Genomic DNA, 25,321 nt, shown 5'->3' on the forward strand with positions numbered 1-25,321 from the left:
GCTCCTCGGGGCGGTAAGCGCGCCCCAGGCCTGGCCTGACTGCTCGGGAGCGCGCCCCGGAGGCCCGCCCTGTCTTCGTCCGGCGGGACCGCTGCAGACGCGGCGGCCAGCACTAGCCGGCCCATGCAAGCGAGGTAAGCGGAAAAGGGGATGAGGGCCGGCCCCAGACCGCTGTCGGAGTGTGTGTCAAAGGATGGGATAGGGCGGGTCGGAGAAGTGGAAGCCGCCCCGAGCCCGACCGCCACCCCCCTCCCCCCTCACCAAGGTGGCCCGCGCACGAGTCGCGTGCCAGCTGGCCCTACGCTGTGCGAAGCGCGGGAGAGGGACCTGGTGGTGGTCGGGGCGCGGGCGGGCTCCGGGGGACCGGGGCGGGTGTGTGCACTGGGCTCAGGTCTCCGCGCTTCACCTTTGCGCCCCCATCCTTGGGCGGTCCCCCTCCCATTTCCCTCCCCCTTGCCCCCTTTCTGCGAGCCGGGCCAGGCTCCGCCTCCCGCATTTTTCCTGGCCCCAGGTGCCAGTCCGAGGGCTTTACACCTCTGAAGGAGGCAACGGTGTAAATAGTGCCTTGGTTTTGTTTTAAGCGGCTACTGAGAACCTTCGCCCCAGTCCCACAAAAACTGCAGTTTTCACTCCCAGGCTCAGAGTTCTTGGTAGGGTGCTTGGGGGCAGGTTTGAAATTGAGATCTGTGTTGACCTTGTGTTTACCCGAAGCTTGTCCACCACGCGCAGTTCTGTCGCGGGGCGGAGTGAAGGGTGTGTGAGCCCAATACGGAAAGGTAAATGGCTGGTCCTTTGTATCCTCACACCGTGCTTTCTTTGCATTAGGATACATTTGAAAAACAGAAAACACACCAGGGAAATTTTTCCAGTTCTCCCAAATTTTAATTTATAAATCAGTACCCAAATGCCCTTCTGTAATTCTTGTGGCATCATCAGATTCTCCCCCATTTCTCTCCCTATAACATTTGACCCAACGTATAACAAAGTTAATCTTTTAGACTCTATAGGATTTAGCAATTACAAGAATATCACATTTGCTAGAAGGCCAAGTTAGAGTTTAGACAAATAACCGTTTTCTGTTTTGCTTTGGGCCTGATGGTTCCATAGAATTTTTTTTTTTTAAGCTTTCTCTCTTTTTTAGGCTTTCTCTCTTCAGTTGGAATATCTAGAATTTACTTTCTTGTTGTTTCTTAGCAGTCACCACTTAGAGGATTCAGCAGATGAATAAGGAATTCATCTTATTACCAGTGGCATTCAAACATTTGTGAAATTTAAGAATTGTAACTGCAGTTCTGATTCGTGGATCTTCAAAGAAAGTAGAGAAGGTAGGTGAGAGACGCAACAACATTTTGTTAAGCACTCTTACTACTCTATGAAGATTATTCCTGCCTATTTTCAAAGGTTTCCTTAAATCATTAACCATTAAAATTTTAACTTTATTTGCTTGGCACTTAGCCAGCCATACTTCCAGCTTTCCACTGTGAAAATACATGAGCAAAAGTAGTCTTCCTTACCAAGTCAGTGCACTTAAAGTTTTCAGTTGTCATTAGCAAATTGGTAAATCATTTCAAGCCCTGCTTCTCATCTAAACTGTCAGTTTAAACAATGAGAACCCTCAAAGCCTAAGGAGATACAACTCCAAGATGATTCACACATGCAAAGAATTGAGTGTTGTTCCCCATCCCCGTGGCTAGTTGTACAGAATTGATAAATCGACTCTCATTGTTAAATTGTGTGCTTACTCTGTTCTACTCTAAGGAACAACCCTTTGATATAGCTTCTTTCCAAATCAGAATACTGTAACTCAGAGAAGCTTAGTAACTTTCCTAAATCACACAGCTGGGACTTGATAAAACTAGGATTTGCACTTGGCTAAATGTCACAACTGATTTCACAACTGTGTTCTTTCCATTGCATCACACAGATTAGTGATTTTTTTTTCCTCCTCTCACAACTGTGTGTTCTTTCCATTGCATCACACAGACTAATGTTTTATTTTGCTTAATAATAAACTATTGTTCTTTCTTCATTTTTGTCTTTCCTTTTGTAGGAGGAAACTCAGTGTTTTTCCTTTCATTTTATCTTTTTTGAGGTCAGTGAAAGTTGTCTAATGGGAGAGAGGATAGGAAAATTGACATCCTGGATTTAAAATATTACTTAATTTCAGATGGTACAATATCATTATAAAACACATTAGTACACTTATCTTGAGCACTGAGTAATGTATAGAATGGTTGAATCACTGTATCATATGCCTGAAACTAATATAACACCATATGTTAACTATACTAGATTTAAAATAAAAAAATTAAACACACAATTATCAACTCTTTAAAGAAAAATAAGTTATTAATAATTCTATAACATAGTGTTCTACCTATGAACAAATATTGATGCATTGACTTGAAATTGTACATGTTTAAAAGAATGCAGTTTGAAATACCCTTTTTCTCTCTTTGTAGATTTCAAGATTTACAAAGGTGCAGGTTTGTGCAGATTTGAAGACGTATCTTATGAACTTGTAAAACAGGTAATTCATCTTTTTATTCTACAAGAGGAACAACCATTTATGGACCATCTATGACAGTATTTCACTTATATTAATTCATTTAGTTCTTGACTAAATCTCTGTGAAGTGGGCATTATTTAAAACAGTTAATTGTAAAAGCTAGCCCTTATTATGTACCAGTAACGTGTTAGTTTCTTGTGCTATGTCAGTGCAATCCCTGTGATAGCTATGTAGCATAGTACAATAGAACTCTCCTATGATAATGGAAAATGTTCTATGTCTTCACCATCTTTCATGGTAGCCACTAGACACACGTGGCTTTTGAGCACTTGAAATGTGGCTAGTGTGACTGAAAGACTGAATTTTAAGTTTTATTTTAGTCATTTGTAATTTTAATTTAAGTAGCCACATTTGGCTGGAGGATACTGTATTGGAACATAGGGTTACTCTGAGGTCTTAGAATCTGGATAACCTAGAAAAATGGTAATACTGTTTACTGAAGTAGAAAAGACGTGAATCCTTTTGGGGTTTAGGATGATTTGATTTAGCTGTTTGTTCATTCAGAAAATATTTAGTGAGGGGTGCCTGGGTGGCTCAGTCATGAGACTCTCGATTTTGGCTCAGGTCATGATCTCATGGTCCGTGAGATCGAGCCCTGGATTGGGCTCTGCGCTGACAGCTCAGAGTCTGCTTGGGATTCTCTGCCTCTTTCAAATAAATAAATAAACTTAAAAAAAAAAAAAAAAGAAAATAGTGAATGAGTGATTACTATGGGCAAGGCCCTCTGCTATGCTTAGGTAGTAGAGTCTCTTATCAAGGATTTTATCCACTTAAAGACACTCTCCTTATCTGTCCTACTGCAGAAGATAATAGCCACGAGAGATGTGCAAATCTAGCGTTCTCTGAAGAAGGAGTGCTTATTTCCAGATGCAAAGAGATAAGGGAAGGTTGTGTGTGGAAGATGGTATTTGAGCTCCATTGTAAAGAATAGGAAGGATGTGGGCATTCAAAAATGATTAAAGGGAGAGGAGGTTATGCTTCTAGAAATGAGATGGACATGATGTTGTGAAAATTACTTTTGCTAAAACACCTAAATGTTGGATAAATTATATTAGCTTTTAAATGCATAGCAGGTGTGTAGAACAGAAAGGAAAATGCCCAGGGCTAAAGGTCAAAGAGAGAGAGCAGAAACCAGAGTAGTAAACTAGCAATGTGTCTTTTGCGGGGAGAAGGCATTTGGCTGATAGCAGAAATGAAGCACAATTAGAGTCAGCTCATAGGCTCCTCTTCTCCCCACAACCCCCCCACTCCCCCCAAGGTAGAGAGGTATAATTCATACCCCTTTAACTTCTCAGGTATACAAATCCAAGAGGCACCATTCACAGGGTAGTTTGTGTAAATGTGTTTCAGGGGACGACCTTTCTCATAAAAAATAAAATGTAAAGATTTCTACTTGCAACTGTACAACTTACGGCCTTGGAGAATCACCTTCCCCCTCATTCAGCCAGGATCCTCAAAAATCCACACTCAATGAAAGGTGGGCTAGGAAATGTATCTCCTTTCTGGCAAAGGAAGATCACAAAGAAATTTTCACCCAGGTCCAGGTGAGGGAGTAAAGCTCCCCCTTGAGAACCTGAAGCTATAGGGTCTTTCATCACTCAGATTCAGGGCTCAATTTACATATCTACATGGTCTGAAAAGCCTGGAAGTCAAGAAATTAAAGTTGGCCTAGGTTGGTAATGTGCCAGAGTGTCTGGCAAAAATAGTCATAGACCCTCCCTGGAATGATTCACCCTTTTTTTCTTTTCTTTTTTTAATGTTTGTTTATTTTTGAGAGAGAAAGAGACACACACACACAGCATGAGTGGAGGAAGGTCAGACACAGAGAGGGAAACACAGAATCTGAAACAGGCTCTAGGCCCTGAGCTGTCAGCACAGAGCCTGACACAGGGCTTGAACTTGGGAATGGCAAGATCATGAGCTCAGCTGAAGTCGGACGCTCAACCGACTGAGCTGAGCCACCCAGGCGCTTCTGGAATGATTTGCCCTTAACCTAAGCCTTTTAGAATTCTCCCAATTAAAATCATCCAAATACAAGTTCATGGTCAAAAACTATAAAACAGGTGCAAGGGGTGGTGGAACCAACAAATATGAAATTAGATTCCTCTAAGGATGTTGCATTAGAATTACCCAAAACAAATTAATGTTCAAAGAGAAGAAAGGAGAAGAATTAAAGACTTTAGAAGCAGTTCAAACTTTCTAGAAATTGAGAATCATTATCCCAGAAACTTATGCCGGGGAAAGCACTATAGGAATGTGGCAAGGAATTGTCATGTTTAAATTGATGAAAAGCATTGATAGAATGTTAAAGACTCAGAAGGGAAAAAAAGAACAGAAAGAAGGAGATTATGATAATTCAGGCAGGAAATTACTCAAACCATGTCTATAATGGTGACTTCGGGGATAAAGGAAAGGAAACTTATTTAGCAAGATTTAAATGTACATATTTAGCAACAAGTCAGATGATCAGAGTAAATGACAAGTGAAAAATGGCTGAGATTTCATTGTTTGGAACCTCAGTCTGAGATGCGGATGCTGAGTGTACTGGAGGGTTGTGTAGATAGGAGTTGTTCTTACATTGTTCATGGGAAGTACTCAATTTCTGTCCCTCAAACTATGAGAAGATACCCCTCCAAACATGAAATTATTTTCGCATACAGAGGAGTAATTTCTTAGAATTTGAAAGTATTTCTGTATTTATTTTTGAAAAGTAAATGCATTCAGATACATTAATGTCTTAAAATTCATTATGATTACTTAACATTCTCCATCTGGAGTTGAAGAAAGAAAGTGGTGATGTGTGTTAGGTGTGTATTTAGGTGCTCTTTTTCTTCCCCCTGCCCTTATGCATGTAATGGTGAACAAAACAGTTGGTTTCTTCTGTCTCAGAATCTAAGGTTTAGTGAAGATAAAACCAAGCAAACTAGGAACAGTTAAGTGAGATAAATGCCCTGGTTGGAGAAGTAAAGGGTACTATTGGAAACAAAGTAGGGCTACTCAGCTGAAGCTGGAAGATCTGGGACTTGAATATGTATAGGAGTTAACAGGTGGTCATAGGGCTGGGGGAATGATCGCACTGCGGCCTGCTATCCAGACAGAACAGTGTACGTGAAGGTCTATGAGTGTGCAAGAGAGCATGACCCATTTGAACATCTGAAAGAAGTTCGCTATAGCAGTAGAGCATAGTGATTGGTGTTAGAATGGAAGGCCTGAGTTTGAATTCTGTCTCTACTGAGTTCCAGCTCTGTGACCTTGCAGTTTTCTTTGTCTCTGTAATTCTGTTCTGAGGAGTAAATGAGATCATGTAATTAAGATGCTTAGTAACTTGGTGACACAGAATAGACACTGTGTTTACTTTTGTAATGATGATGAAGATGATGATAACTAGAACAAGGAACTGGGAACAAATAAGTAGTCAGAGATGAATTATGAAAGGTAAGTAGAGATCAGACAATACAAAGACCTTGTAGATCATGTTAAGGAGGAAAGACAATTTATAAGGGCACAGGGAGGCACCGAAAGATTCTTGTAGGAGAATTAGGTGGTCAGATTGGTATTTCAGAATTAGAAGGATCACTCTGGTTATAGGGTGGAGTCTAGATTGATCATGGTCCACACTAGAGAAGGACCATTTAGGAGATTATAACAATAATCTGGTCAAGAAACGATGGTATTTTGGGTAGAGTAGTGGCAGGGAAGATGGAGAGAAAGGGTAGATTTGAAGGATATTTGAGAGATTGAATAAACATTACTTAGTACTTGATTATGTGTGGAAAGATGGGGGAGAAAGGATGTTTCTGAATATGGCAAGTGGGTGAAACTCGGTTCCGTTTACCGAGAAATTGAAAGCAAACAGGTGTTAGGAGATGGTATGGGGGATGATTTCAGAAGTGGGACAGCTCATGGTGATAAGTACAAGATTGTGGGAGTGGATAGCTAAAGTAGAAGAGATGAAATATTTGTGAATAATCTTTTCTAATTTGTTTTTGTTTTTTTTTCTACTTCGGAAGACGTGTTTGAGATGTGGTGGTTTCAGCAAGGTCTCAGTTTCCTTCCTTCTGCCCTAGTAATTTGGACAGCTGCTGCTTTCATATTTTCATACATTATTGCTATAACACTCCACCATGTTGACCCAGCTTTGCCTTATATCAGGTCAGTGAAATATATCCTTTTATAGGAGACTGTTTCATTCACATTTTAACATTGAAGCCATTTGCAATTGCACCAAAAACCATAAGATACTTAGGAATAAACCTGACCACAGAAGTCAAAGATCTGTACTCTGCTTCATAGAACACTGATGGAAGAAATTGAATAGGACACAAAGAAATGGAAAAACATTTTATGCTCATGGATTGGAAGAACAAATATTGATAAAATGTCTATAGTAGCCAAAGCCACATTTAATGCTAACATTTAAAATTCAGATTTCATGTTTGACATTACAACAACCAAAGGGATATAAAAAGGAAGTTATGTTTGGTTCTTTCCATGTGATAGAAAAAATGTGGGGATGGAATTAGATTCACTTAGTGAACTAGTTAGTGAATTACGACATTCAAGTGTCTTGTTTTCCAAATAAGTACTTGAGGTTGTCTCGGAAGAGAGATGTGGAATTATTCTCTCCTTAAAATTCAAAAATGCTGCAAACAACAGTAATAGTATTAAAATGTAATGGTAATGGCAACTATTTCTTGACCCACTGTGTACAAGGTAATGTTTCAAGCATTCTTCAGGTCTTAAATAATTGAATTGTTACAATTACCCTTTGAAGTTAGAATTATTACCCCCATTTGAGAGAGGAGGAAATGAGGTCCGAGGTTATTTGTTCAAGGGCACGTGATTCAGTAAGTGATGGAACCAAGGTTCAGTTTGACTGGATAATTTGATTCTACCGGCTCTGCTCATAATCTTTATGACATGTCGTTTAGGTCTTTCTAACACATTAAGTATCAAAATTTATCAGTAATATTTTTGAAATTTCAAAACTAATAACGACGTTAGTATGGGTACTCAGTTGCATGTGCTATGTCAGTAACTCTCTTTTTTCTCAATTATAAAGGCAATATATACTTATTCTAACAAATTTTAAACAATACTAGACTGCTTATAAAAGTAAAAAATGAAAGTCTGTTTCAGCCCTCTCCAGTTCCTGCCTGTCCAGAGGTAATATAATGGTTTCGTTGATTTCCTTCCATTGTTTGTTTTGTTGCTGTAGTTGTTTCACTTGTTTGTTTATCTCCTGAAAAGTAATCTTTCCAACATAGAGAATAGCGAACTTTTAAAGGATGATAAACCAAAAGCCTAAATTTACCTTTTAAAAATATCAAGAAGAGATCAGAATGTTACCATCTACATCTGTTCTCACAGTAGCACGCTGTGGAGTAAAGGATATCAACCAATTGGGTACACTTTGGGAAGATTTACAAAAACCAAAGATACTTTAGAATTTAAGGTTCCAAGTCTAGGAATAATCTGATGAAGAATCACCACCGTTCACCACTCTGCTAGCAGAATATGTAGTTTAAGGAGCCCGTTCATTCTTTAGTAACTCTTTAACGAGCATATATCTGTGATTCCTGAGCATCCATCAGCATTTTTACTTCCCCTTCGAGAACTTGTCTGCTTTCACTTTAAAGAGCTTTTAATCATTTAAGAGGCCACTGGGTTCTTCAGAGTTTCAGTTCTGTGATGGTACTGCATGTGACTTTCTGATAGACAGTACCCTAGACACTTCCTTTTCCATCCCTGTCATTCTGCCTTTTTATTTTCCTGCTAATGACCTTAGTAATATTACCCTGGGATCTTTCTCCAACATTCTAATATATCTAAACTCAGTAGTACTTAATTTTACTTCTCAGGCTCGTTTCCTTCATCTGAAAAATGATTGAGTTAGACTAGATGCTCTGCAAACTTCCTTTCAGCTCACACACCCTATCTGAAAGGTTTAGTTGTTAATAGTCCCAAAAGACATAACCAAGTGTAAATTTCACTTCAAAGACAACTCCACTGCACATGTGCTTCAGCGGTTCCACTGCACATGTTCTCTTAGCGGTTCAGGTAGTAGACGCTCAGGTAGAATGCACAAGACTAGTACTGGGGCACGAGGAGAAATTATTAGAACTTCTGTATTTTGTTTAAATCTCAATGTTTAAATTTATATAATACATACATTTTGAAGTTACATGATCAGATTTTTTTTTTTTTTTTTTGATAGTGTATGATCAAAATAATTTGATGACCTCCGGGTTGGGGCATCATGCTGATGAGGTGATGGACTTGGCTCTTTTCACTTGTGGGCCAGTTTATGTCATTCTGATGCAGAGCCAAGGAAGGAGCACACTTAGCCAGTCGTCTTGGAAATACATGCTTTTGTTTACTTATGGGATAGTTCAAAACCGCATCACTTGAAATACAACTATTATGGATTATTATGGATTTTTTTTCTGATTATAAGAATATATATACATTATTTTTGAAATTTTGAAAGGTAGAAGAAACAAACAAAACCACAATCTCCACCTCCTGAAGGTGATCAGAGTAACAAAATCTTTTGTTTCTGAAGATACATTTTAGAGTCAGAAGGAACAATACTTAGAATTGATATTTGATACTTTAGTTTTCCTGAACTTAACCCAACTTAACTCGCCAAACCTTATTGATTCCTTACCAGACACGAGTTTCCATTTCGTTTTTAATCCCATTACATTGTGTTAGTTGAGATCCTTCTTATTTTCAAGAGACTTTGAAAGTCTTTGTCTTTTTCATCTTTACTGTAGTTTGAAGGAAGGGAAAGAAAGTAACATTTAATACACATCTCCCCTGCGTCTGCTACTTCGCTAGATCTTCACATGTATGACCGCAGTTTCATTTCCTCTTGTTGGTCTGACGAGGCTGGGAGGGAATTAATAGCCCCATTTTGCAGATAAGGAGCAGTCAGAAGGACTGAAAAGAGCATACCCCAGGTGTTGCAGTAAATGGTGGGTGGACTGTTGATCTGGATCTGTGTATTCCACACTGCCCTGAAACACAGGCATGTAAACCGATGCATTGCAATACATTGTACTAATTGATTTCAATAGAAGTCTGGACACAATGCTTTGTGAGTCTGCACTCTGCTAGAGGAGTTGGCTAAGGCTATGGAGGGGAGGGGACTCAAAACTGGTCTCGCGTGGAAGCTCCAGGAGGGCAAGGGCTTTGTCTCCTTTACTAACCACTGTATTCCTGTCCCTAAAATACTGTCTGGCACTTAGGAGGTGCTTGATAAATGTTTTTTTAATTAACAGGAAATGATTAAGTATTAATTGAATTATAGGCAGCATCAACAACAGATGCCAAAAGACAGAGTTGTGAAAGAACCTGCGGTGTTTAGGGAACGAATATTCTGGTGAGACAGATGAACACACCTGCCCAGGATGGAAGTCAGGAACACAGCCCTAACATACCCAGCATGTGCTTTTGTTTGTGTGTTTTTCGAATCATTTTCTGTTGATTTCTGTTATGTGAAAAAGAAATAAGCTAAAGCGATACGAGAAAAAGTGAACCAGGTAGGATATTGTGAGCTCAAACTGTCATGATCGCATAAAATTATATAAGAGCTGAACTTACAAATGTATAAAAAGACAAAGGATTTGAAGTAACCCTGCTATTTTTTATTCTTTAGAAAAAATGCATATGTATACCTAGTGTGAGAAATCCACCTACCTTCTTTTTTTTCTTTCAGTGACACCGGTACACTGCCTCCAGAAAAATGCTTGTTTGGGGCAATGTTAAATATCGCTGCAGTTTTATGTAAGTGATGGGAATTATTTTAAAAATTGAAATTAATAGCTAAATTAATTTCCTTCTTTAAACACTACTCTGTTGTTTTACTTTCTGTTTACTGGAGGGACTGTTATCACTAAATTATTGATCGCAGGTATGTTTCTTTTAAAAGAAAAGCAATTTCTAAAAATGCTAAATTACAGAAATCATAAAACATATCTATGAAGCTATTTAACTTCTCATCCAAATAGAAGTTGTAAAGTACAACCAAATATTTCTTGAGGCCTTAAGTGGATTTCTTAAGGAACCAGTAGAGGACAGAAAGCTGTAAACACACTGCTCACAACTAACACCAACTAAATTCATTTGGGATAAACAGTTTAGAAGTTTGAGAGCAGCAGTGGAACCACGTTTTGATTTTTGAATGATGTTCTAATGCCAAAAGAATGGAGTTCTACTGGATTTTACATTCCTGTTTATTTTTTTGAACCAAACTTCATTAATGATTTACTAAAATATTTTTTCTCTCAGTTTTGATTGTTTTAAATATTTGCATTCTTCCATATGATATTTATTACTTCAAAAATTGAAGTCAAGGAAATGATTCCGTGCATAGAAATTCTTCTTATGACTAAAGTTTTCAAAAACTTGTCTACAAAAGCATATCTCTGTTTCCTTTTCTACACTTCTGAGATCTTTGATAATATTTTTGCCATGGAAAATTTGATTTGATTTGACTCTTTTGACTAACAAGGATAGTAAAATGGGTTGTTGTGTGGATTTTCCCCCTGTGTAATTGACTGCTATATCTCATTGAGCCAAATTGTAATAATTTGATGAGAGTGAGGCAAATCATCTTTTAGTGTTTTGTTTTGTTTGCCTAGACTCATTTTATCCATATTTTGGCACTAATTACTTTAGACTTTAATGCTAATCATATAGAATAGTTTGTGTTTTATATAACACTTATTAGACATTTTCAGAAAACATCAAACTTCTCTCTTAAGTTTTATCCTAAATATTTGTAAACGTGAGGCCCACAGGAGGCTAGTGCCTTTGAGTCACACAGAGATATTACTAGTTCCATAATGCAACCTTAAAAGTTCTTTGAAATCGACAGCTATTTCTGCTTTTTGTTTTTTCTCTTCTCTCAAATAAAATGTAAAAGGAAAATCTATGATATATGACCTTTGTTAACTGTTGGCAACTTTATTGCCTGGTTATTTATTACTTTGTTGTCATTCGGATTATCTCTTCCCAGGCATTGCTACAATTTATGTTCGTTATAAGCAAGTTCATGCTCTGAATCCTGAAGAGAATCGTATCATCAGAATAAACAAGGCTGGCCTTGTACTTGGATTACTGAGTTGTTTTGGACTTTCTATCGTGGCAAACTTCCAGGTTTGTGCTTTAGCCCAGCATAGGTATTTTCCTGAAGTACCTAAATTAATACATGTTAAAAAGGAAACCTGAAACATTCAGTTACACACTGTTATTGTTTCTTTGCCTTGACAAAGTAGAATCCCCTACCATTAAATTATTTGGCCTTCTTAGAGATCACTACATATACAATTAGAAAAATTCATTCTCAGTAAACTGCTGAACACCTATAAATTATTCTGACCTTTTAAGGATTCACAGAACTCTTTATTTATAAATTATCCCTTTAAGGGTCCACAGGACTCTTCATTTATTAGACTCTTTATTACTACTTAGTTGGTGATTACTCCAAGACCAGAGAGAATTGATATAAATTATAAGTGACCAAATTATAGACTTAAACTTAAAAAAAATATGCCTGACACCTATTTTGTATTTATATTCTTGTTAAGATGTTCCCATTGATCACCTCTCTTTCTAGGTGTTCAGCCCCTTATATGAGTAAGTAAAGGGAGGATATGGAGCTCTTCCAGCTTTTTCCTCAGGGAATTCTCAAAGTGGTAGTCAACCTTCATAAACATTTGCCAACTCTTCACATTCCTTTCTATTGACATTCTTTCAGCCACATCCTGGGCACATTGTGTCTTTTGATTAATCTCTCTACAGTCTATATAAAGTTTCAGTTTAGACGTTTGATGCCCTATTTATACACACTCATCATACAAATATACTTATAGAGGCATATTCATGCATCTAGTGTAGTTATTTTTGGTTGATGGATGGCTTTCCTCCCACAATGATTTAAGGCCTTGACACTATCCTTCTTTGAGCTCTGCTGTTCCCTAAGTCCTTAATGTCTTCTGCAACCAGCTGGCTGAAACAGTCAAAGAGAACATGCAAAAACCACACCTGCTTTTTACAACTTTAACGTTAACTAGAATTAGTCACATCATTCTAGTAACATGTATTTGCTAGACACAGGGGTGCTAGGAAATGAAGTCTTGCTGAGCATCAGTTCCTGGGGCAACTCTAAACCATGGAAGGGACATACAAATTTTGGTGGACAGCTACCTAGTTGTCTTTGGCACAAATAGGGTCCTGCCTTCCCTGATCAGTTTCTTTATTTTTTTTATTTATTTTTATTTTTTAAAATGTTTATTTATTTTTAAGAAAGAGAGACAGAGTGCAAACAAGGGAGGGGCAGAGAGAGAGGGAGACACAGATTCCAAAGTAGGCTCTGGGCTCTGAACTGTCAGCACAGAGCCCACTGCAGGGCTTGAACCCACGAACTGCAAGATCATGACCTGAGCCGAAGTTGGATGTTTAACCGCCCAAACCATTCAGCAACCCGCACCCCCCCCCCCCCCCCCCCCCGTCCATCAGTTTCTAAAGCTCAGTGTTTAAAAATATGTTTTGGAAATTTTTAGTGTATGGATAGTGATTCTTTGCTCTGGTTGTCCCTTGATCAATTTAACAATATTTGTCACCCCCATGTGGGAAAATGAATCCCAACCTGACTTCCACACTTAATTTGTTACTTCTACTAGTAACTAAAATTTGTTTATGCAATCCAGTAAATTCCAGTGACAGTTCCTGATTGCACTCATACACACTGCCTTTCTACCTTTATCTCATTCACCTACAAAAACAGTTGATATACTTTTTTGTTGTTGTTTTCAGCTTTCATTCTAATTCACTTCATCACCTGAGCCTTATAATTTTGAATCAAATTCCTTTTTCTCTCTTGGTCACATCTCTTTTCATGCAGCTTTGGACCTATTGAATTTCTTCTACATCCTTCCTTGATGGCTTCATTGCTGGGCCCTGTTTATAAGCAGACTCTGTAATAGTACCCAGATATCCTTCCTTCCTTTCTCACATAAACTGTTACTGCTTATTTTAAGTGGCGAGTGCATTGCCCCCTCTTCCCACTTCTCTCTTGCAAAAACAAACTCTAGCTGATTGATACAGGAAAAAAACGTCCACAAACCAGATGTTTACAGTTCAGAGCTTGACTTGGAAGAGACTCTAGCACTGTGTTTTAAAGTAGGGACTTATGGGTCTTACCTCTTAAACATGTCTTGAAAGCATCTGCTTCTGTCCATTTTCATCTCCACTTCTCTCCCTACCATCTCCTTCTCAGCCAGTTCAGATTTCATTCTCTCTCATCTAGACTACTGCCATAGTTGCCTGAATACTTCCTCTGCACTCACTCTTGCAAGCCTTTCATTTAATATTGCTCCGGTATAATCTTTTGGAGTTATATATACATCCTACTCTGTTTCTCTGTACCCCTGCTTAGAGCTGTACAGCTCCAAAGTTTCATGCAAAGACATAGAATCAAGAGAGAAAAAGGAGTTTGGCAAACTGCCTGTCAAGCTGCTTAATTAAGTCAAAGGTCTTACATGATCTGGGTGCTTTCTACCTCTTTAACCTCGTTCTGCATCATTCCCCTTCTTTTTTTTTTTTTCTTTTAATTTTTTAATGTTTTATTTAGTTTTGAGACAGAGAGAGACAGAGCATGAGCAGGGGAGGGGCAGAGAGAGAGGGAGACACAGAATCTGAAATAGGTTCCAGGCTCGAGCTGTCAGCACAGAACCTGACACGGGGCTCGAATTCACAAACCGCGAGATCATGACCTGAGCTGAAGTCATACGCTCAACCGACTGAGCCACCCAGGCGCCCCTGCATCATTCCCCTTCTTAATGTCTTCCCTTGTACATAACACTGGACTTTCTTTGTTCTTTAAATAAGATAAGTTATTTCACTCCATTTCATGTTTCCTTTGTTGGACATTTCACAACCCCAAGCCTAAACAGATCGAGGTGTCTTAAAGATCTCAGTGCACGCTGTAGTTCCTCAGGGAAATCTGTGAATAGACTTGCTTCTGTGTAGTTTGAGTTTTTATATTTGTATTCTTTGTGTTCTCTAAGCTCTGGAAACAAATTTCTCACAGTACTTCTTACAGTCTAATTTTATATCTATGGTTTTAAAAAATTTTTAGTTGATCTAGTTCTCCATTAATTGTAAGCACCATGGGTTTGTTCACCGTTGTGTATATTGCATATTTAGCACCTAACATAGTACTTACCACCAACATGTTCTCATGGTTTAGTAACTTCGTGAAGAGGCTAAGGAACTAAGCAGGATGGCTAAAAATTCTCTTGTGATTATTGTGGCCGTCTATATATTTTTATTATTTTTTTTAATGTTTATTTATTTTTGAGAGAGAGAGTGCAAGCGGGAGGGACAGAGAAAGAGGGAGACACAGAATCTGAAGGAGGCTCCAGGCTCTGAGCTGTCAGCACAGAGCCTGATGTGGGGCTTGAACCCACAAACCGTGAGATATGACCTGAGTCAAAGTCAGACAACCAACCAACTGAGCCACCCAGGCGCCCCTTTTGTGGCCGTCAATATATATATATATATATATGTATATATATTTTTTAATATATATATAATTTATTATCAAATTGGTTTCGATACAATACCCAGTGCTCATCCCAAAAGATGCCCTCTTCAATACCCATCACCTACCCTCCCCTCCCTCCCACCCCCCATCAACCCTCAGTTTGTTCTCAGTTTTTAAGAGTCTCTTATGCTTTGGCTCTCTCCCACTCTAACCTCTTTTTTGTTTTGTTTTTTTTCTCCTTCCCCTCCCCCGTGGGTTTCTGTTAAGTTTCTCAGGATCCACATAAGAGTGAAACCATATGGTATCTGTCTCTCTCTGTATGGCTTATTTCACTTAGCATCACACTCTCCAGATCCATCCACGTTGCTACAAAGGGCCATATTTCATTCTTATTGCCACGTAGTACTCCATTGTGTATGTAAACCACAATTTCTTTCTCCATTCATCAGTTGATGGACATTTAGGCTCTTTCCATAATTTGGCTATTGTTGAGAGTGCTGCTATAAACATTGGGGTACAAGTGCCCCTATGCATCAGTACTCCTGTATCCCTTGGGTAAATTCCTAGCAGTGCTACTGCTGGGTCATAGGGTAGGTCTATTTTTAATTTTTTTGGGGAACCTCCACACTGTTTTCCAGAGCAGCTGCACCAGTTTGCATTCCCACCAACAGTGCAAGAGGGTTCCCGTTTCTCCACATCCTCTCCAGCATCTATAGTCTCCTGATTTGTTCATTTTGGCCACTCTGACTGGCATGAGGTGATATCTGAGTGTGGGTGGCCATCCATATTTAAGGAGATCTAATGAGATTTGAAAACTCTGACTAAAAAGATACAAATTTAATTTCTTTTAAAACAACTGTGTATGATAATATTCAGCAAAACAAACACATATGTCCTCAATGCCTACTTAGAGGAATTTTTCCCCTCCTAGGAAATTTACCCTCAAGGAAACTTGGAAGGGTCAAGTAAGCAGAAATCTATGTTAATTTCATAAGGCTGCCATAACAAAATACCGTACATCAAGTGGCTTAAAATAACAGAAATTTATTCTCTCAAAGTTTAGGAGGCCAGAAGTCTGAAACCAAGATGTTAGTAGGGGTGGTTCCCTTTTGGACACAGGCTATTCCATGCCTCTTTCTTAGTTTCTGGTGGAAACCAGTAACCCCTGGTATGCGTGGCTCATGGCATAACTCTATAATATATGCCTCTCTTGTCACATGGCATTCTCTCTTCCTGTAAAATTTATCCTCAAGGACACCTGGGAGAGAGGATAAGTAAGCAGGATATTAGTTCCTAAGTTTCATTAACTGCTTTTAGGTAAAGTTTACAGATATAATCAATATGTAATTTATAAGTTCTTTATCAGACATTGGCTCCTGACCACACATAATCTCTGTAATTTTTCTTGTCTTTGTCAAAAGATAAGTTTTTGTCTTTGATAAAGGATATATTTTTAAAGAGGATAAATGTGCCAAAGACTTTTATTTAACTTATTAATTCATGAGAGAAATACTAGGAATTACAAATCAGCTCAAAAGAGAAGTCAAAGTACCACACATTTATTGTCAGATAAGGAATGTAAAATAAATTTATGATGCAAAACTGGCCATTATTCACAGGGTAATAATTAATAGCATTCAAAAGAACACAGTTTGCATTTATGCAGATGTGGATTATTTGTATTACTATCAGTGTTCTATAAGTTAACTTCTGTCTCTGTACATAACTTTTTTTTTCCAGGTACAGAACACTTTAATCTAGCTTATGCAAGAAATAGGTCTATCATTGCCCTTTCTAGTAAAATGAGTATAAAAAGTATAAATACCCTCTTTTCCATAAGTGTGAGTTTCTGTGACTTTCAATCAAGTTTCAATGCATTTGTGCAAAAGCATTACATAAAATATGCCCAAAGAACAATGGTTATAATAAATATGAATAGAATTCTCTTCTGTTCTCTTCCTTTACTCTTCTTCCCTGTGAACAAATATAGAACTATTCTACACCTCAAAGGATGGTTTGTTTCATTTTCAAAAGTCGTATGCAAAATATTTACCTATGAATTCTAAGCTACACATAGCTTTATCATTACAGAAGTTTTCTGTGAAAAGTAGCCTCATCCAAGCCAAGTAAAATTCACATTTGTGTAGAACTAGTCCCAGAGGCTCTAGCATTCCATAGGAAGAATGCTGTCTGACCTATTTCAAGATCTTTTGCTGTTTCTCTGGTCTCAAAAATATGACAAAATTTAATGTAAAAGCTGAAGCACTGCCAGTTAAATATTCCTGCCAGTTTTATATTCCTTTATTATAACTATAAAAATATAGTAATAAATGTTCTCCATTTTTTTATTTTTACTTTTTAAGTCACAGGGTTTTATTGATGGGACTGTGTACTCGTCCCAGATGGTCATCAATCAGGTTCTATCTCTAGCATCATCACGATATGAGAATATTTTTAAGGGGAAAAGTTCACCCATATTCCTTCTCATAGCCCTAAAATAGTTAATTTCATTTTTGCCTATATTTTTCCAGCCTTTATCCATACATACAGATAAATTCCCATATGAAGATAAGATAGTACCATTTTGTTTTATTTTTTATTATTTTTTGTATTGTTTTACAGGTGCTGAAGGGTTTTTTTTCTGTTACCCAAAGTGGAAATGACGATGCATTTTTTTCCCTTCTCAGTACTCATAACTCATTGCCAGTTATAACACCGCAAACTGGATCAAAGTAGCCTTTTCTCTCCAAAAGAAAACCAATGGCATTGCCAAAAATGTTATCTTTTACTTCTTTATACTGGAAACTTCCTGTAGCTTCAACTAAGAAAGTTGGGTTCTGTATTTGTGAATTAGCACAGTTGACTGAAAGGAGGGGCCCAAGCCCTACCTCTTCCCTCTTGCTACCCCATGATGCCCTCCGTGCCAGATGCTGTGCAGTGCCTTCCCAACCACATGAAATACAGACAGTGCCAGCTTCGAGAATTAGAGGGGTTCAACTGAAGGTGTTTGTAGGATTTTTGGAGAGCCACTCTTGTCACTTTTAAGCAGAGGGTATATGTAGTAAAAAGTAAAATGTAAATGGATACCGGTAAGAGTGAGGTAAAGGGGGAAAAATTATAATTTATGATAATCCCTTGTATACTTTATCAATACCAATCAATTAGAGCCAAGGTGGGGTGTTTAAATTTTTTGAGACTTTAAATTGCTTTTGATTTAAATTGGGTTTAAGTTGAAACTCCCTCCCTCCAGCTTTCCAACCTGCTAATCTCCCTTTGTTGTGCATTACTCTTTTTCTATAGTCCTTATCACCATCTAACATACTATGAATTTTACTTGCTTCTAAAGTTTATTATTTATTGTTTTTGCTTCTTCACTTGAATATAAACTCTGAGGGCCAGATGCTTGCCTGTTTTGTTCACTGATATATCTGAGTAGTTAGAACAGTGCTTGACACACAAGAGGCACCCACAGAAACATGGTATTCAATGAGTAAATGAACAACTACTGTCATATTTTCAGTAGTGGCATATGAATAATTTGGTTTACTGTAGTCCTCTGGCTTATGCTGAGTCGTCTAAGAGAGAATTACTTCAAGAACTAATTTTGTAGAATTCGCAGTATTTTTGCACTCAGTGAATGTTCTATTGAAATCGCTGGCTTGTGCTTTTAAATATTGTGTTGGTAATGTGTTTTGAGTTTACCTTATTTACTTATTTCTTCTTTCTACCTCTTAGAAAACAGACTTTTTTCCTGTACACATATGTGGAGCTGTGCTCACCTTTGGTATGGGCTCGTTATATATGTTGGTTCAGACCATCCTTTCCTACCAAATGCAGCCCAAAATTCATGGCAAACAAGTCTTCTGGATTAGACTATTGCTGGTTATCTGGTGTGGAGTAAGTGCATTTAGCAGTATCCTTTGCTGTAAAATGTGGCTCCACTTGGAAGGGAATTGAATAACAGAATTTAAGTGAACACTGTTGGCATATTGTAAGCAGGTCTTTTGTGGGTGAGATTCTTGGGTTAGTAAATTAAAAGACTTGAAATGTGAAATTCAAATTTTACATAAGACCTCAGTAATTGAACTAGGAACAAAGCTGATGTTTAGCCTGACCATACTCACTTCAGACATCTGAAGGATGAGTTTATGTCCTTGAGAACAATTATGGAGGATAGTACTGATTTACTGAGCAAAGGGGAGTTGACTCTGCAGACCATTTCATAGTAATCCTCCAGGCACATTTTAATTTTCACTACTGCTATGTGACATCTAGTCTTTAAGAAAATGGGTTTGGACCTTGGTAACAAATGTATGAGTAATCCTTTGGGACCTTTAAAGTTATTTTTATTTTGAATGTAATTTAAATGCACAGGTCTTGTCCGAGATTCTCCTTGACTTACTTTTTTTTATAGTGCTGACTTCCTCATCATTGTTGCACAGTGGCAATTATGGCAAAGATGTAGACCAGAAACTCCATTGGGACCCCGAGGACAAAGTAAGAGCTTGGAATCTACAAAACTTAGTTTTATATTAAAGATGACTAGTTTGGGGCGCCTGGGTGGCGCAGTCGGTTGAGCCTCCGACTTCAGCCAGGTCACGATCTCGCGGTCCGTGAGTTCGAGCCCCGCGTCAGGCTCTGGGCTGGTGGCTCGGAGCCTGGAGCCTGTTTCCGATTCTGTGTCTCCCTCTCTCTCTGCCCCTCCCCCGTTCATGCTCTGTCTCTCTCTGTCCCAAAAATAAATTAAAAAAAAACGTTGGAAAAAAAAAATTAAAAAAAAAAAAAAAAAAAAAAAAAAAGATGACTAGTTTGGTTGGTTTTGATGTATTCTTTTGTGTCATCACCAAAAATGAAACTTTTTCAGTAGAATAGTCAATTCTGTTAAATTAAGATTATTTACTATGGGGGCGCCTGGGTGGCGCAGTCGGTTAAGCGTCCGACTTCAGCCAGGTCATGATCTCGCGGTCCATGAGTTCGAGCCCCGCATCAGGCTCTGGGCTGATGGCTCGGAGCCTGGAGCCTGTTTCCGATTCTGTGTCTCCCTCTCTCTCTGCCCCTCCCCCATTCATGCTCTGTCTCTCTCTGTCCCAAAAATAAAAATAAAAAAAAAAAACATTGAAAAAAAAATTAAAAAAAAAAAAAAGATTATTTACTATGTATGATTGAGTTTGTGTAGAATTACCTGTGTTACTCTCTCGCGTCTGATCAGTGAACATTTTCAAGACATGAAGAGAATCGTGATGGCAAAGAGTTTTCTCAGAAATTGTCTCTCATAAATATGGATGTAGTGTACAACATACCCAACTGAGATCTTTTATTATTAGAAATCGTGTTTTCTGAATTATTATCTGGAAGTTTATTATTATGGACTCTACATTTGGGTTCCAGTATACTGGATATCTGAATGGAGATAGCATCTTTGATCCTGAGAAAAAAAGTGGAGGGACATATACCAAATAGATGATAAAATAAGTTCATCTGTTTTCACAAACCTCTCAGTGGCATTTCATTTTAAGTTATTTTTAAAGAATTAGCCCTGGATAGGACATGTTTATAAGAATGAAAGAATGGAATAATTTATTAGATTCTTTCAGTTATTTTTTAAAAATAGTTTTTAATGTTTATTTACTTTTGAGAGAGAGAGAGAGACAGAGCATAAGTGGGAGAGGAGCAGAGAGAGAGGGAGACACAGAATCCAACTAGGCTCCAGGCTCTGAGCTGCCAGCGCAGAGCTCAACGCAGGGCTCGAACTCACGGACCGTGAGATCATGACCTGAGCTAAAGCTGGACGCTTAACTGATTGAGCCACCCAGGTGCCCCATTCTCAGTTATTTTTTTTATTGTATATATATTTTTTATTTTAGAGAGAGATATATGAGCAGAGGAGAGGGACAGAAGGAGGAAGAAAGAGAATCTCAAGCAGTCTCAATGCTCAGTGCAGACCCTGACCTAGGGCTTGATCTCATGACCCTAGGATCATGACTTAAGCCAAACTCAAGAGTTGGATCCTCAACCAGTTGAGCCACCTAGGAGCCCCTGGATTCTCTTAGCTATAATCCATATATTATTTAATGCTCTAAAAATGACACCACGTTTACCATGAGCATTTTTTACCTAAACATTTTTAGTGACATTTAATGAATCTTATGGTTGTGGGAAAGGCAGTAACTTCCTGATCATAGAGAAGTTCTGCTGTCTTAGTTCTCAGATGGAAATTTTATTTGCTCTGGATGAAATTTACAGTAGGTAAATCATTTAGGAGGAACTTTCTAATGTCTGTCTTTAATTCTCGAGCTAGGTTCAATAAATTAAGGTTTGGGTTTTTTTCCACAGAAAGTTCAGATATGGAATTATTTATAAAATATAAATGGAATTAAGTTTTTAAACAAATCCGAATTTAGATAGTTTATATTTGCAGAAGAATTGTGAAAATAGTACAGAGGGTTCTGTGTTATCAATGTATTCTATACCTTCCCCTTTTATTAACATCTTTAATTAATATAGCATGCTTGTTATAGTTAAACTCAAATGGACACATTTTTAACAAAAGTCTATAGCGTATTAAAATGTCCTTAGTATTTACCTGATGTCCTTTAATTTTCATAAGGCAGATTGGATTATAAATTTTATGGGTTTTTTGAGAGAAATTATAGATTATTTGAATGAAATTTCACAGAACTGTTCTTTTTTTTTCCATTGTCACTCAAGGGTTATGTGCTTCACATGATCACCACTGCAGCAGAATGGTCTTTGTCATTCTCCTTCTTTGGTTTTTTCTTGACTTACATCCGTGATTTTCAGGTAAGAAAACACAGCGTTAGATTTATGCAGTCAAACTTCCTGCAGGTGGAATAAGAGAAGTTTCTATAGGCAAGTCTCCAGCCTTTTTGAAAATTAACTTCATAAGCAGCAATGCCAGAAGAGGAGCGATTCAGGGAAATTGTTTCTGTGTTTGGAGAAGTAGTGTATTATTAGTAAGGTATTCAACCTTGAAAATAGGGCTGTAGAACAAGTAAATTTGCAGAAACTTTCACAGAATTTTCATCAACTCTGCCTACGTTTCCTGATTCCTCCGCCTACTGATTCCTTTTAGAAACCAAAGAAAAATGAAGAACTTCTGAGTAGAGAAGCTTGGTTTTCCCAACTCTGTTGGTACTACAGTTGATACCTTTGTCAGTATAGCATCTGTCTCACTCTTGTTACTCATTAGAATTGATTTACATCCTCAATCCCATAAATGTTCCTCAGAACATATCGAAGATGTGATGTTGAAGACATTGAAGATGTCTTTAAGGAACAAACGTCTATATATAATTTTCTTTTCTGTTACAGAAAATTTCTTTACAAGTGGAAGCCAATTTACATGGATTAACCCTCTATGACACTGCTCCTTGCCCTGTTAACAATGAACGAACACGGCTACTCTCCAGAGATTTATGATGAAGGGATAAAACATTTCTGTGATGATTATGATTCTCAGGGATTGGGGAAAATGTTCATGAAAGTTACTTACTCTGCTCTGAAATTTTCAACCAGTTAATCAAGGCTGACAGTGACTTTGATGAACACTGATAAACAAGAGACATAAAGCCGTTTGATAAGTTATTTTAAAGGATATCATCAAGAAGAGCATGGGAAAGCATTTATGCCTATACTTTTTTTTAATCCCAGAAAATAAAACCAAAGGACTACAACATTGTAGATTTTTTTTCCTACTTATGAGAAACAACCAGAAGTGTACCAAGCAGTCTACAAAATCCAGCCTTTCATATTTTCTAAATCATCGTAAAGCATGTTTTGTTTGGAGCACTTTTATAAGGACATTTTCCAGGACCCCGGATACTCAGCATTGCTCAGCAGCTCCTTTAGAATTGGGTTTTGAAGTAATAGTTTTACCATATCACTACATTTCTTACAGTCTTTATAAAATTTTTTTCTTCTGGAATCCACTTATTAAGGGGAGCAGACCTGAATTCATGTAAGCACTTTTCATTGCTTAGGCTTTGCACAAGTGATTCTGTAGGTGTTGATTTAATTCCTGCCATAAGGCCAAATACTATGCCAACTAGTCTGTCACACATCCTTGCAAGAGGTTCATGAAGCTTAGTCTCTGAAATGGGATTTTAATCACTTGATGCATGAGAGAAGTAGCTATAGGTAAGTTTACTTCAGTTGTGATCTACACAAAACAAGGGCTAGTGTTCATACATAAGGCTGAAAGGTTGTGAGTAATAGCAGATATGATTAATAGAAGTTACCACAAACTGCTGTCAAGAGCTTCTGAGATTTTCATTTATATAGAAATTATAATTATTTGTAAAAGTAGTCTTGAATGAGCAAATACTAACCCTTTTAAACAGGGTGTGATCTTTGTAGGAAGGACAAAATCAATCCAAAGGGGGGAGAGGGGGAGAAAACTAGGTACAAAATAGTTGTGATACTTGTATCCACAAAAACAACTTTCTCTCTCTCTCTGTCATGCAAGTGATTGGATAGCTTCTACTTGGATCCATATCTGTGCAGATAAAGAGTGGTTTACAGATCCCAGAGAAAATTCAAAAGAAGAAAATGATCATCCAGAAGGTTCCCAGTGACTGGTTCTCAAAAGAATCTTTGAAGAAGATTAACAGGGTTTACATTTTAGAAGAAATGATTCCATGGCCAAAATAAAAGATGGTGACAAGTTTAACGTATAAGAGGGAGCACTTTAAAAGAAAATGGTTATCTGGTGGAATTAGAAATCTCAATTAGGAATAAGTTTCTAGATATAAGACTGTGTAAATAATACTGCTGAAGACTTCTGGGCTAATAAGACAGAAAGTGGAATAAAATACTATTTACATAGGTCACACAGTAGTGACCATGGGAGATACTTCAATAAATATCGATGCATTGAAATTTGACATCACTAGAAAAATATTTGGATACAAGCCATGAAAAATTTCTTTCATGCCTCTGAAAATCATAGTGCAACCACACCTGAGAAACACTGGTGGGTCCTGACTCCTGTACATCAAGGAAGCTGAAATTCAAGTTGTGAAGGACCACATATGGTGAGAGGGGGATTGATAGAATCAAAGTTTATAAATTACATGTGGGGAGGATGACACAGGAAGAACTTGGACTTACAGGTCTGTACTAGAATATTAGGTTTAGAAATATGCACTAACACATTAAATTCTTATAAAACAAAAAGTTACTTCAATAATATTTTAATCCCATTATGTAACTTTTACTCTTAAACATAACAGAGGGTGAAAATGTTAATTCAAAAAGGGATTATAAATAGATTTTTGAATGTGTGTTTATCCCTCACTTACACTGAAGTAATGGAAGAGAACCACACCCTCCCTTAAAATATGACTTGCCTCCAATGTCAGTACAGAAGCTTGTATAAACAGATAAGGCATTCCTCTTCAATTCAATCAACGTTCCTGTATTGAATATTTAGCTTTAAGGATAGAAGGTTTTTAAGCTGACAAAATTAACAGATTCTATGAACTGAATGTATTTCTTTTTTGTTCTGGATACACAGCAAAACTGCATTTCCCAGCCTCCCTTTCAATTAAGAATTGCATGAGACTGAATATTAGCCACTGAAATGTAAGTGAAATGGATGTATTTGTTGTTTTCATATTAAGATTCTGAAAAACGGGAATGCCCGTCCCCTTTTTTTCCCTCTTTCCAGTCAATGGATATTATTGATGATAAGATTTTAGGAGATGGCAGAATCACATGGTAAAAGGAACCTGAACTAGTCCACTTCTAATTTTAGATTTTAGAAAATCAAACAAGATCTTCTATAATTTAGGAGCTCCATTTTTATCCATCCCAGTTACTGAGATTATATTTTGCTGGAATAGTGTCATATGTTGTAAGTGCTCAGTGGATTTATGAAAGAGAAAGAACTTCTCTTATCTCTTCTGCCTTGTCCTGTATAGACTCACTGTGAAATGAAGTTCAGTAAACATTGGCTTATCTTTATAAATCCATGATTTATGTCTTGCTTCTTTTCAATCAGCCAGATTGCTAGTTTTAGAAAGAATGTACTCACTTACTAGGAAGATAAGAACATAGAACAGGGGCGCCTGGGTGGCGCAGTCGGTTAAGCCTCCGACTTCAGCCAGGTCACGATCTCGCGGTCCGTGAGTTCGAGCCCCGCGTCAGGCTCTGGGCTGATGGCTCGGAGCCTGGAG

The 25,321-nt window shown here is 37.8% G+C and overlaps 1 protein-coding gene across 7 annotated transcripts; it reads left to right on the plus strand.

The window, feature by feature from the left end:
- The first annotated feature begins 2 nt into the window (after nt 1-2).
- Nucleotides 3-25,120, plus strand: DRAM2 (DNA damage regulated autophagy modulator 2). 7 transcript variants are annotated; one of them, XR_009257860.1, is made up of 11 exons: nt 5-134; nt 1,198-1,325; nt 2,463-2,530; nt 6,580-6,721; nt 10,293-10,360; nt 11,595-11,734; nt 18,861-19,038; nt 19,540-19,622; nt 21,834-21,926; nt 22,458-24,178; nt 24,661-25,120. XR_009257860.1 is itself a non-coding variant. In XM_058716237.1 (10 exons), exons 4-10 carry the CDS (start codon nt 6,591-6,593, stop codon nt 24,703-24,705), a joined length of 738 nt encoding a protein of 245 aa, XP_058572220.1. In that variant the 5' UTR covers nt 3-134; nt 1,198-1,325; nt 2,463-2,530; nt 6,580-6,590; the 3' UTR covers nt 24,706-25,120. The 7 variants fall into 7 exon arrangements, 4 of the variants coding, with proteins under 4 accessions (XP_058572220.1, XP_058572218.1, XP_058572221.1 ...); XR_009257858.1 differs by having other exon boundaries at nt 22,458-23,282; nt 23,611-25,120; XR_009257859.1 differs by having other exon boundaries at nt 22,458-23,103; nt 23,611-25,120.
- Nucleotides 25,121-25,321: the final 201 nt, after the last annotated feature.

The sequence above is a fragment of the Neofelis nebulosa genome, chromosome 2 (assembly GCF_028018385.1).
Source record: "Neofelis nebulosa isolate mNeoNeb1 chromosome 2, mNeoNeb1.pri, whole genome shotgun sequence".
NCBI classification, from domain to species: domain Eukaryota; kingdom Metazoa; phylum Chordata; class Mammalia; order Carnivora; family Felidae; genus Neofelis; species Neofelis nebulosa.